Raw genomic sequence first — 14,419 nt, 5'->3', positions numbered from 1 at the left:
AGCTTCAGTCTGCTGGCTCTGTTTTGTTTCTTTAATATGCTTCTCAAATGTCTGCTCATATTATTCACCCTTCCCTTTTTTGTTTGATATATTACAAAGTACAAAGTTGAATTGTTTCAATACGTCTCAATGATAACTGGTTGTCAGCTGTCAAGTGTGTTTTGTCATGCCACTAAACTGCAAGAGCTCTAGCACGCTAACCTTCTATCACTGTTTTCAAATTGATTCTCAGTGCACTCACATGAGCAAATAAACCTAACCTTCCAATCACACTGAAGCACAGCTCACAGCTCAAATGGAGAAAGCATGCTTGAAACATAATAACGATGTCTACATTACATTAGGTTGCTACTATGTTTTTCTGAGCATTTCCCCGAAGGCTTTTCAGATAGAGAGCCAGGTGTATGAGAGGTGCTTTACTAGAGAGTCTATCCAGCTTGGAGACTGTTAGATGTGACTCAGAAGATTGTGCTTGTTCCCTCCTGACTAGAAGCTGCACCTTCTTTCCCAGTCCAGCAAACAGTCTCCTGTGTGGGGCACGGGTACAGATTCCAATCAGTCTGTGGCGTGGATAAGTAGTCTGTCTGGGTTGACTGCTAGATTTTCAGCACTTACAGTAAGTCTACTCGAACACACGTTTGAATAAAAAATTTGTTTTTAAAAAATCAGTTGTTCATCTGATGCACAGGAGCAAGAGTGCCACTATGTATGTGCCGGAATAATGGCCTGTCATCTCACTGAGCCAGCCATAGCCAGGGATAATGAGTGCAAATGTTAACATTTACTTGGTGCTGAGAAAAAAACTCTGGCTCATAAGTGGTATCTTAATTATGCTTGGGAAATAGACACGGACCTCTAAAGAGACGTTTCCTCAAACATATGCATGCATGTGTTGCAGCATTTACTACTTTGTTTTATTTTGCTTCTGTTTTTCACTTTGAAAAGCCTGCAAGAATTCAGAAATTAATTGTACTTTCAGAGCAGACGGTGAGAATAGACCCCCTCCCGTGCAAGTGCTCTGAGTTCTTGGCACAATTACGCCTGTATAATACAAGACTCAGACCTGCTTTTATTCGGGTGCCCTCTTAAGCAAAATGATACTGAGGACTTGAACCTGGCTGCTGTTAAGTGATTGTTCAGTTTGGAGAATGTCAATGAAACTGGTGTGATACATCAACCCCCCACTGAGTCCAGACGTGGACTTGTCCGCTCAGTAGCTCTCAATTTCCATGCCATGGGACTCAAGTGATTGGCACTTTTGAATGCTTTTGTGATTGAGGTGAGAAAGATGTTCGTGGCTCTCTCTGTCTTGCTTTTTGCTGTTGTCTATTTTATGCACAAACACACACACACACATGCAGAGTTCTGCATGCTGCTCTGTTTGTCTCATATTTATTTAAATATCTTAATCAGATTTGTTTTGTTGATTTGGCTTTGCTTGCAAACTGAACAAGGGGTCGTTGGAAAATGGCTTATATGATAATATTGATGTTAAACAAAGTCAGATGATGCATTTTATTGATCTTCATTATGTTCTGAATCTAAAACCCTTTTACTTTTAATCCTTGTAATGCTGTTTGAGTCCACAAGGACCTTGAATATGAGGTGATGTCTGCATTCACAAACGGATCTTGTCATATCTGATCACCATTGATTTTCCTCTTCCTGCTCCAACTGAGCCAGAATAATTTAGGAAGCATTTCAGCTCGGCTAGAACCTCCATTACAACTGCAGTTTGGGTTAGTGGACTACAAAAAAAAAAATATATATTCTAGGGGATTTAATAATTTATGGCCGGCTTTTTATTTAACAACAAGCTGTCAACCTGACTCTGGTCTCATAGAATTTCAGTGACTAATTCTGCAATCAGGAAGTGACACGGCTGACAGGGCAGCCCACATGGAAGAGAAGGAGAGGGTGAGATGTCACACAGAAGGCTGTCACAAGCCTTTTCTCTCACTTTTAATGAGATTCCCAGATTTCAAATGAGCCGTAGTCCGATCTGCCTCAGCTCTGCTTATTATTTGCAGTGGCAGCTGTGACTTTGGTGTGTGTGTGTGTGTGTGTATTTAGGTTAGTGGACTTGTGTGTGTGAACTTACAAATCCATCAATATTCTGTATCTATTCAAGTGACTGTAGACTGCTAGGTTGCAACATTGTTCCCATGTCGCATACTGAACTTTACCCATCACTGTAAAGAAATCTTATAGCATTATCACTAACGTTGTACAACAGAGCCTTGATTAGCTGCAGTCATAATTAAGGGTTGCTAAATGAATGATTTGCTGGACCAAGAGTTTTTGCTTTACAGATCAGTGGTCCTTAAGAATAGCGTTGAAGTGGTGTATTAATCAGATTTTTTCAGGCGTAGAGGCAGAGGAGGAGTGCGTTTAGTGTCCATGTGTGAATCTTTGTTAATTAGGTTTAAACAGCACATGCATATTTGCTTAGATAAAATTAGCAGAGAGAGAAACGTGGGCTGATAAGAGAGGATGTTCATACAAACACAATCCGTTTGAAGCCACTTCGTTGTCGCCTAGAAACAAGACAAGCTCTGTCAGATATGCTCTCTTATGCTTAAGGGTTTAAAGGTGACTTTGGTGCTTGCTAACCATCAAAGGATCATACAATGCATGTCTGGAACCTAATTAGATGTAAAAGTGAAATCGACAAAATTGAAATAGAGTGCCACTTTTCAGATCTTAATGCTGTTAATATTGCTTTTCTTGAACAAAGTCAACCTTATTCATATTTTTCTGTTGGCAAACTCTGAAGAAAGGCTTTGTCAAAAAAAAAAAAAAATTATAATAAAAAAATAATAATAAAATAAAAAATTATATATATAATTTATTTATTTATTTATTATTATTATTATTTTAGTTTTTTAACAGAATAGTTCATAAAAATGTATTTTTTTTTTTTTTTTTTTTGAAGAATATCAATTTTGAAAGCTTGCCAGCCCCAGTGAACAGGAACATTTTAAAATACAAAAATTCACTTTTGTGTTACACAGAACAAAGAAAGTCTTTCTGGTTTGGAAAGATGAGGGGAGGGTAAATGACAGAGTTAAATCTTTTTGGTAATTATTGCTGTTGTAAATCTTCTGCTCTGCAGTTGCTCTTAAATCTCATTGGCTTTTCCCTCAAAAAACATTAAAACACTATGGCAGTAATGATTTTAAAATATAAAATGTGTAATTTAGTAATATAAAAAATACCGTAATAAACACAATATTGTTCTCTGCCTTGCACAAAGAGTAATTCCAACATAGAAATGAAAATAATTTTTTGATTGTATTTTATTGCATTTTATACTGAAATTAAACAGATTCGAATGAAAATATCTGCTAGAGATTTTATTCATGACAGAACATTTTTACTGAATATCCATGTGTAATAATAATGAAAAATGTGGGAAAATATAGTTTATGACTGAAGCTCTCAACATCTGCAAAAAAATGTTAAAAGACTGTGCTTCTGCACATTTAAATTTGGCAAGGTGCAATCACTGATGTCAAGCCTGGTGTGAAACGGGTCGTTGGTCTTCAAGCTCCAAGTCTGAATGTGGAAATGCAAAGATATATGAGAGCTACTCAAATTTTCCAGCGAATGAGTGATTGAATATGTAAATAACTAATATAAACTGAATAAAAAAAAATTTGTGTTCTTATTCCCTGAATTTAGCTGAAAGTCTTAGCCAGCCCCATATAACCTTTTACCTATTCATTAAACACATGACGGAAGATATTAGACTGTCACAGGGGAAACAATCTGCCAATTTGTTTAACAGCATATGTGTAATTCAGCAGATAAATCACAGATACCTCCACTCACACTCATTATCTTTAACTCTCAGTAACTCAACTGTTTTCAAGTTTACAGCCAGAGTGGACAAAGAACTACAAGAACTGAAGTCATAAATGAGTTCCCTCTAATTGCCCCTTTCTGCAGTAGTTAGTTTTGCTCGTAGGCAGTCTTACACAAAGCAGAGACCTAGTTCTTTTGATATGAGCCGCAATGTTTGTGCTGTCATCTGTTTTACACAGCACAAACTAATCTCATCAGGATCCTACATATGTCACCACCCCTCCTTAACCTTATTAAAGGCCTCTAGAGCTCAGCTCTCTGCAGGGTGACAGACAGCCACTGTTCATTAGGCAGATGGGGAACTGTTCTGAAGACAGTATGAGAATATGAGGACTTTCGTATTCATGGCAGTTTTATTCAGGGATCCCTAGTCAAATAACTCATCTCTAGTACTGAATGCCAATTCAAAGAGACTCCTTATGAACATGAATGTAGTGGGCCTTATTCACTAACCATCCATGCATACACATATTTTTGCATACAGCCTGTATTTGTCATCTGGTTCATAATTAAATTTATTTGGAATTTATAAATATAACTGTATATAACTTTTTTTTTTTGTAAATTAGGAAATTTATATATCACTTACATATTCTTTATCAATTTCAGAAAACAGTTAAATCATCCAGTTCATCCAGTTCAAGTGCTTAATATGTTTATGGAAATTGTGATACATACATGATACGTGATACATACATACATACATACATATATATATATGTATCTGTATATATATGTATATATAATACAAATTATTGAAATAAATTTGATCTGACTACAATTTTTATGTGTACCATAAACTCTGCAATATTACATGTGCACTTCTTCCACACAAAAGTTCTCTGCATGCAATGAGCATCAGCGTAGCAATAAGAATCTGTCAGCACTCCTGTCAGAGACATGGCTCCATAGTCTGTAATTGGCATGTTTTCCATTCTGACACATGTAAAAATGTCAAAACAGCTTTTGTTTCTTACTTTCCCATCCATCTGACAGTCCTATATTATGTTAAAAAGACATGTTATCTCCTCCACTGATTATTTCTTCACACCCTCCATCATGTTTATAGCTGTGATGCAAATAAACGCACACTGCACTGGACATATGCACAAGGGAAACTGTAAAAATTGCTAGTTCTTCTAATTCTTTTTTGTTTTTTGGTTTTCAATTTAAGTGTTTGCGTCAATTTCTTTTGAGCCAGTCACAAATTTTCACACCTTCATAACACATTAGCTTCAGTCTGCTGGCTCTGTTTTGTTTCTTTAATATGCTTCTCAGATGTCTGCTCATATTATTCACCCTTGCCTTTTTTGTTTGATATATTACAAAGTGCAAAGTTGGATTGTTTCAATACGTCTCAATGATATCTGGTTGTCAGCTGTCAAGTGTGTTTTGTCATGCCACTAAACTGCAAAAGCTCTAGTACGCTAACCTTCTATCACTGTTTTCAAATTGATTCTCAGTGCACTCACATGAGCAAATAAACCTAACCTTCCAATCACACTGAAGCACAGCTCACAGCTCAAATGGAGAAAGCATGCTTGAAACATAATAGCGATGACTAAATTACATTAGGTTACTACTTTGTTTTCCGAGCATTTCCCCGAAGGCTTTTCAGATAGAGAGCCAGGTGTATGAGAGGTGCTTTACTAGAGAGTCTATCCAGCTTGGAGACTGTTAGATGTGACTCAGAAGATTGTGCTTGCTGTAAAGTCCTACACTCCCTCCTGACTAGAAGCTGCACCTTCTTTCCCAGTCCAGCAAACTCCTGTGTGGGCAGTTTGTCTGGGTTGACTGCTAGACCTTTAGCACTTAAGTCTACTCAAACACACGTATGAATAAAACATTTGCTTATCAATTGTTCATCTGATGCACAGGGATGAGAGTGGCACTACGCAAGTGCCGGAATAATGGCCTGTCATCTCACTGAGCCAACCATAGCCAGGCATAATGACTGCAAATGCTAATGCAGGTCTAATTTCCAACGCTACTCTTCAGGGTGGAAAACAAGGGCACTGCCTCCATAAACAAGTGTGCATTTGGCATGTTTTTGTATGGAAAATTGCTGTTTGTCATTGAGGGGATAATAGCTTGTCTGACGAGGGCAAACAGTTTTTCTGCTCTGTTAAATGGAGCCAAAGTTGAACTGCAACCTAAGATCCTGCCTTTGTTGGCTGATTTTGGCTACTAGGCTTGGGTGTGTTGTAAAAGGTCAAGCTTTGCTGTTTAGCATGACGCTGTTATCCAGTTAACATTCACGGTCATTTAAAATAAGCTGTGTATGTACACTACCATTAATAAGTTTGGGGTCAGTAAATGTTTTTGAAAGACACCCCTTATTCTTGCCATGGCTGCATTTCTTTGATAAAAAAAAATACAGTAAAAACAACAATATTGTGGAATATTATAGCAATTAAAAAAAGTTATTTTCTATTTTAATATATTTTAAAATGTAATTTATGCTTGTGATGCAAAGCTGAGTTTTCAGCAGCCATTACATCAGACTTAAAGTGTTATATCATCATTTAGAAATCATTCAAATATGCTGATTTGATGCTCAAGAAACTTTTCTTATCATCAGCTTTTCTTATCAACAACTAAACCTATTCACATCTAGCCTTTGGTCCAGCCAAGCACTTGCCCTGATCAAAAACCCAGCACTGGAAATACTGAATACACACAGGTCATTTGGAGTTTGTTTGAGATGTAGGGAATACCCAGGACAACAGGGAGACTCTGGGTAGGCCGGAGAGGCGGACAGTGGCCAGCTGCCATGTGTTGAGTGTCACTTAGACAGGCGGGCAGCCAGTTGCAGCCTGCTGGATTGTGTACATGGCATTTTCCTGGCCCGGTGGGTGGAAAAGCCAGGTTGGTGTGATGTGGAATGTGAGGGACAATAGTGCTTTTGATTGCAGGACTTCTGCAGTATTTGAGCACTCCTTCCAGACCATAAACAGCAGACCGTCTTTGTAAGCCCAACTCACCCAATGTGGACAACAAAGTAGAGAATCCGTATGTGTATATAATAAGAGAAAGGCTATTGCATGCACATTCTGGTGTCAGAGGAAGAGCTCTCCACTCTGAGGTAAGAACTATCAGTCTCTTGGTGTTGGAGGGTTCAAAGAGCAGACATTTTTCACAGTGAACCGAGGGCTGAATCAGATTATCAAGGTCAGCATTTTAAATGTTACATGACTTGGCTGACTCCTTTACAGACTTTGATCACCTGACATTCATGCTTCTAAGGTATTTGAGAGAGCTCTGTGTTACAAACTGAGTGCTATTTTTTATTGACATGGAAATGGTCGGTCTTTGAAGGCAAAGCTAGGTACTTAAAGCCCTGTGTAGCGCGCGGTCAATATAAAACGTTCTGCACATTGTGTGTCAGTAGACTGGCTCGGCTTTGACCTGCCTTTGAATACTGTACAGTATGTTGTGCCCAAAGTCAACTGGAGATACAATGAAGAAGTGTATCTTTATTATTTCTTTCTTTCTTCTTGGTTCAAACCAATGTATGCAATACAAGAGAAAGTTACACAAGAACTTACATCATGAACTGGCATTTTTTCTAACAAAGATCCAATGCAATAGACTTTTGACTGTCGTGAATGTACATACACTACCATTCAAATGTTTGAGTTTGGTACGATTTTTAAAATGTTTTTGAAATAAGTCTTTTATGCTCACCAAGGCTGTATTCATTTGATCAGTAATATTTTTTAATAATATTATTATAACATATCTATTTAGAAATATTACATTCAGTATAATTTTATTGTCTATGTTCTGTTGATCTCTGTCTAGGCATATACTTTGCTTCAAAAAGCTTGAACAGTTCTCCTTATTTCCCAAGGGGAGTTTGTATAGATTCATGCTGTGCATTTGAAATCCATACAACCGTATCTGCAGAGAATTGGTGTGTATTTGTGCATGTTTTTGTGCATTTGAGTGGGAGGTGTAGGATTTCTGTTGGCATGCCAGTTCCTATGCTGCCAGGGCCAGAAGAAGTCCTGGCAGTGGACAGTGGAGCATCTTCCATCTAAATGTCTCTGATTGGTGGAAAAGTCCTCGCCAGAGGGTCATTTCCGCAACTGTTTTAGTTTTGAGCCGATTCAGCAAAATTTTTGTCAAACACACAAATCACTGAGTGGGGACTCGTAATGGCACATAAACACAAAACAGAAAGGGTTCCTGCATTGAATCAACTGTTCACCCCTCCACTACACCCCTCTACCTCACTGTCTCTACCCCACTATCTCCATTTAGGGTTTTAACAGTATCTGATGCCCATCTAGATATCTGATGAACCATAAACAACCAGGATTAATCACAGAGACAGTGGATTAAGTTTAGAGAGAGAGAGAGAAATTTAAGAAAGACTGAAAAATGACAGTGAATTAGTGGAAGGCTGCCTGAAGAGGGGACACATTAGAGCTGTGCGGAAGCATTAATTCACTTCCTGCTCTGGGGAACATGGTGACGGACAGAATTTCTCATTGAGACACATCTCAGGTTCTGTTTGTTTTGGCTTAGTGTAGCGGCTGCATGGACCCGGACAGCCGGATGTGTTTATTTCTGCACAGATGTCAGTTGAAATTATTCAGCACTGACTTCTTGACAGTATGTCGTCATGGTCAGTTAGCAAGGGGTACCAGAAGAGGCCTTGGGTACTGTAGATGATGTGTGGGATGATGGGGCTGATCAGGGATGGGATGGGACTAAACAACTACTCAGGGGTATAGGTCAACCTATCATAACTCAAAGAAAATTATCACTCACTGTACTGCATATGCATACAATACAAATAATTGCCTGCTGTATTTGATCATTATTGTTGGTTATTTTATTTTGATATCACTATGATTAGTTAAATGTTATTCATATTTTTAAAATAAATCTGTTGCGGTGACCAAGGCTACATATGTTGGTTCAAAAATACAGTAAAAACTGTAATATTGTGAAATATTGCCCTGATTTTGAAATAACTATTGTATTGTAATATATTTTAAAATGTAATTTGTTTCTTTGACGGCAAAGCTGCATTTTCAGCAGCCATTACTCTTGTTTTTAGGTTCACATGGTCCTTTAGAAATCATTTTAATATGCACCTTTACTTATATTATATGTTGAAAACAGTTGTTATGCTTAATTCTATTATGGAAACATGGATACTGTTTGTTTTCTGATTCTTCGAAGAATAGAAAGTTCAGAAGAACAGATTATTTTTCTTTGAAATAGAAATCTTTAGTAACATCGCAACTGTTCAGAGTAGGCATGTATAAGACATTTAAAAAAATTGATTTTTGTGATTTTCGAAATATTATATTTAATAGTCCTATTAAATTGTCAGTGTTTAAAGATTCATTTTAAGTGAGTGTTAGATGAATGAATATAGGAAATTAGTAAGCACATTTAGATATACAATATCGGCCAGCATATATTCAGTATTGACTGATAATCTATAATGATCAATAACCAAAAATGCATGTACTGTATAGCCGATATATCATGCATTCCTAAAAATTGACATTGACATTGCCAGACCACAAAGCAACTACAAATGGAAAAGTCCCAGCGCTCCCTATGGCTAGTTTCTCCCTGGGGCTAATGAAATTTGAGGAAGAGGAGCATATAGGCAGTCTGACAGCTGTACGGAACGAGACACAAGGGGTTTCATGACTTCAAGAGGGAAAGCTCCTTAATCATGAGACTTTTGCTGGAATGATTGTGTCTCCGTCCCTTTGCTCTGGACGTGTGCTGAATTTCCAGCGATGCTTTAAGTAACAGCATTACTGCCTTCTCTGGCTCTGGCTGAGAGAAACAGAGTTTACGTGACCTGCAGGCATTACTCATATTATATTTATCTGCTGAGTGCTCGAGAGATCAGCTGAGGTGCATCCCATGGGAATTTGTTTGCTACTGTTCTTGTTCATTTTTTGATCGTTGTTTTGATTAAGGGATCTTTGCTGATTATAATAATTTGTATGTTGTAGATTGATAGATTGTTGTCCCGATGGGTAGTTCAAATCTGGCTTAGGTCACATCCCAAAACACACACCTTTTTCTCCTCTAATTGTGTGTCACCTCTAACAAATTTTGGCCCTTTTAAGACAAGGCCGTTCACTCATCGACCATCTTGGCAACACTCCCGGCAGATCATTTCTAGGCAGCATGCATTTCGAGTACTGTGCAGTTCCTATCTACTTAAATTGGCAGAGAACAGATATCCAAAATGGTTTGTAAAAAAATTATTTTTCCATAGGCTATCAGCAAAAATATCCATATCTGACAACAATGATTTCATCAAATGTAGCTTTTTCAGCAAAATATCTCCACTGAACAGACTGGAAGCCTAAACCCGCAAACAAATGGAGATATACATACGAAGAAAAGCCTCAGTGTTGGAGTAAACATCTGTTCTCTTTGAAAACCGCTCTGCAAATCATTGTTTGCATTTTAACATTCCTCAGCCCTGAATCTTGTTTTTTTAAATGCTTTGCTGTTCACAAAGAGCGCGTTTTTGTTTCCATTGCAATGTTTTTCTATTTAAACATGCTAAGTGTAGAGCGGCACTTGCGCATGACACAGCTCTATAAAAACAAACACATTTTTGCTTAAAATAGCACAATAGAATGAAAAACATTAGTTCTTGAGACAGTTTTTTTTTAAATTTCTTTTAACCTGAGCACAATGACATTTTTTTTGTAAGTTATCTACATTTTGAATTGTGTTTCTCAGCTGCAGGGCGGCCCTTGTGGCCGGGATGCCACTGTGTACCTTGCGAGTCGGCGGTGGATCCTGAGGGGCAGGAGCTGCCCACCCAGTGCAGGGGGCAGAGGGACAAGCACCCTGACCACGACATGAATCTCTGCTGGAACGAGATCAAACGCAAATCCCACAACATCAGGTATATCACATTTTTTGATCATCCTTCTATTGCGTCAGCCTTCTGTTATGTTCCCTGTTCTCTGGGTATTATTATTCTTGTCTCAGTTGTTAGAAATCCGCATATTGCAATTCTTCCATTTTTAGAGGCGCTAATAAAACCATTGTTTGAGTTTGGGCTGTTTTGCACGTCACTTGTATGTACTGTATGCCTGTATGTGATGCAGGGTGCTTTGTTTGCATAATTAGCCTCTTAATTGCAGCCACGACCCCAGTTTTTCTCTGGGGACAAATTTACCAGGTTGTGATTGATTGGGACATCTTCCCTGCAGCACAGGGTAATAAGATCATCCCAGGATGGCCAGCAGTAGCAGTACTCTTGTTAGTATTCTGACATCCTCCAGCCCTGAAGGAAGACTACAGCCATACAACATCAGATGTAATGGAAATGAATTGAATACTAAGTGGCCTCTACAGAAGACCCTCTGGGATTATATTGCACCAGCGTTGCGGTGACTGACTTTTTCAGATGGCCGTGTTTTGAGAGACATATATCTCTTCCATCTAAACACCTGATTTTTTTTAGCTTTGGCATCTGTAAAATGCAATGGCAGGGATTTTAGTAGGATTAAATTATGTTTGATCAAATAATATATATAAATTAATAGATTATGGTCAAGGCTTTTGTTTGTCTCTATGCTGTTGTTTTTTTGTTGACTGTAGAGCTGGCATTATTTGTTTCATGCCTAATGTTGAATCACTGCTTGATTTTTGTAGATTGCGTTTCAGAGCAACACAACATGAATAATTTACTTGGAATTCTAGTTTTGTTTTTTTTTCTTTCTCAGGCACTGTGACGGAAAGAAATCAAACAGTCTTGCTAGCGGGGCAGAACAGAGCTCGTCTTTGTCATTTTCATCAGAATGCTTGGCTTCATTGGGGTCCACTCACAAGGCAGTGAATGTGCTGTGACCGGGGGGCTATGTGGCTGAGGGGGTATATGGGTTGACAGAGGCATGCTGGGAATGTGTGATTGCAGACATGCCTGGATGTTTCTCACCTCTCTGATGGCGCAGCTGTGAGTGGGTGCTGACTCAAAACCCACATCCCTAAATCTGCTCAAAGCATCTCTTTGTCTGCGTAGATTGTAAACAATTAACACATCTAAACATCCACGACTGTGTCATGCTGTATTTTGAAGTTACAGCTAGTACTCTTTGGTGATATCATTCCACATACTGTACATTCATATTTGCAGTTTTATGAAGTATAAGTGCAGAGCTTGCAGTGCTGAAAGTAATAAAAAGAAGGCTATGCCAGTTCAGTTCTGTTCTGTACCATGCTCAGAGCTAAATGGCAGGCGAGAGCATGGTGACCTTTCAGCCATCCTCAAAGCCTCATCCAGTCTTTTCAACAGCAGACAGAAGGCAGCTTGATTGAGCCCTAACAGCATGCTAATTGCTGTCCTTTCTCTGCGTTTTAGGCTCGGAGATTAGAATGTTAAAAACCCTTTTGCTAATGGATCTACTGTCATGTCAAACTTGACTTGTAATAAATGTACTTTGTGCGTCTAAATGCAGTCCACGAAAGGGAGAGGAAATGGAATATTCTGTCAAGGCCTTTTGCTTGTTTTGGAAGTAAGATGATTTTTAGATGGATGTTTTAGGTGGATGTTTAACTGTGTAGGAAGAAGGAATCCTGTTTCAGTTGTAGATAATTAAAGGGACAATTCTCAGAAAAATGTGTACTCATCCTCATGTTGCTTAAAATCTGTATGATTTCTTCTGTGGAACATAAAAGAAAATATTTAGAAGAATGTTGGCAGCCTAGTTTTGGTTACCATTTCCTTTAATTGTTTGAGACATTTCTATGGTGAAGTCTTATATTAGGATGAGAGGGGAGATACATATTATTTCTGCTTAGCTTCCCAGCGTTGCTTGTTATCACAATTTGTTGTGTTTTAGATGCTGATGTGCTGGTGACCTGACTTAACCATGCTTACCAGCAAGATTGTATTTGGTTAGCAAGCATCAGCAGAAAAATCTTGCCAATTCAACAGCCAGATAGGATGTAAATGTTTTTATTTGTACTTTTTTTCACTTTAGATCCACAAAGCAGTATGTTACCAAATGATGACATAATTTCAATAGATATGAAAAAAGGAATAATTTCAAAACAGTAACATCTCAATTTATTTTACAGACATTTTAGAGGCTGCGTACATGTAAATAATAATTGTATATATATATATACATATATATATATATATATATATATATATATATATATATATATATATATATATATATATATATATATATATATATATATATATATATATATATATATATATATATATATATATAAATAATAATAATAATACTAAGTGAGTAGAAAAGTGGAATAGTTTCATTAATTCATTAATTTAAAAAAGAAATAACAAAATTCATTATTGTGTCTCTTTAACTACACATTGTTATCTGAACAACCAATTCTTGATTTGAAATGACAAGAGTCATTTGTTTGTGAATCAGACTAAGCAGATCATTTTATGTTTCAGTTGTAGATTCGGTAGCAGTATTGTGATCAGTAGTTGTGCAGAAAACACTGTCAGAGTCGTTTTGTCGAGGTTGGCAAAGCATGTTCGAGAATGGTTAATGGAATTTTTTAAAAATGAAACTAGTTCTCTTTTCCCTCTCATTCAAAAGCAGCCTGGACTAGCACAGAAAGTGGTGCTGGTCTTTTCAGCTGGGGTATTTTGAGCTCAGCCCATATTCTGGCATAGTGTAATCTTTTGGAGGAACTTTTGGTAAGTGTTGCAGCCAGTGGTAAACACAACCTTTTCTAACTTTGCTGAAATGCACATATTTGTGTTTGTACCAGAAAGTTGTTAATTCCTCATATGGTTGTAGGAACCCACATCAGTTGCATCATGACTTGGGACCAGACAGAAAAAGCAAAAAAAAAAAAAAAAAAAGGATATTTTTGTGAGAGGTTACTGTACGCTGTGCCGTTTCGAGTTTCTTGCTAGGCTTTGCAAATAAACCTACTATTCAGACACCCTAATGAACAAACAAGTCAAAAGGATTTTTAAAGTGCATGAATTATTAAGTCTTCCCGGCTGTGTTTGTAGGGATTAAATCAAATAAAGCTTGTCCGGCATGCTCATCTATCAGTATGGAGCTGAGCGAATTGCTATCTTTTGCTGGGTAGACACAATGCACTGCTGATACAGTTGCATGGGATGCTCAGCATGTAAAAATATCCGTCCCTTAGAGAAATAAGAAGCTGTAGTAAGGCTGAATATAATTTTTGTTGGGAGATGCAGCCAGGCACTACGGCGGCACTCATCATCCCTAACTTGGCACATGTTTCGGGTAAGCTAATGATACAGTTGGGCAAGGATAGACCACCAGACATAGTATCAGGTTCCCTCAGTTTAGCTCTCTTTTATTTGCACAGTAACTCTTGTGGCTTTCCTGACAAGCCATGTTAAAGTCAAATGTCTGCTTAGTTTCACCTGAGACCTGCCCACTATCTGGCCTTAAAAACTTCTTTACACGTCTCCCACAGATAATTTATGCTTTAACGTGGCTTTATTGGATGTGAGTGAATAAATGAATACACAAGCGTCTGTGCAAGATGCATATCTAAAGCTCTCTTGCAG

General features: G+C 37.8%; 1 protein-coding gene across 4 annotated transcripts in view; it reads left to right on the top strand.

The window, feature by feature from the left end:
• Nucleotides 1-14,419, top strand: part of LOC128027469 (dystrophin-related protein 2-like) — a 147,083-nt gene that overhangs the window by 66,313 nt on the left and 66,351 nt on the right. For 2 of the 4 annotated variants that reach the window (XM_052615122.1, XM_052615118.1), the window contains exons 1-2: nt 6,785-6,952; nt 10,606-10,774. In XM_052615122.1, coding sequence (XP_052471082.1) covers nt 10,728-10,774 — 47 coding nt within the window. In that variant the 5' untranslated portion in view covers nt 6,785-6,952; nt 10,606-10,727. Of the gene's footprint in view, nt 1-6,784; nt 6,953-10,605; nt 10,775-14,419 lie in introns of those variants that run through there. The other 2 variants (XM_052615121.1, XM_052615119.1) reach the window with 1 other exon arrangement.

Source organism: Carassius gibelio, chromosome A14 (genome assembly GCF_023724105.1).
Source record: "Carassius gibelio isolate Cgi1373 ecotype wild population from Czech Republic chromosome A14, carGib1.2-hapl.c, whole genome shotgun sequence".
Classification (NCBI taxonomy): Eukaryota; Metazoa; Chordata; class Actinopteri; order Cypriniformes; family Cyprinidae; genus Carassius; species Carassius gibelio.
This window is presented reverse-complemented; position numbering and strand designations above follow the sequence as displayed.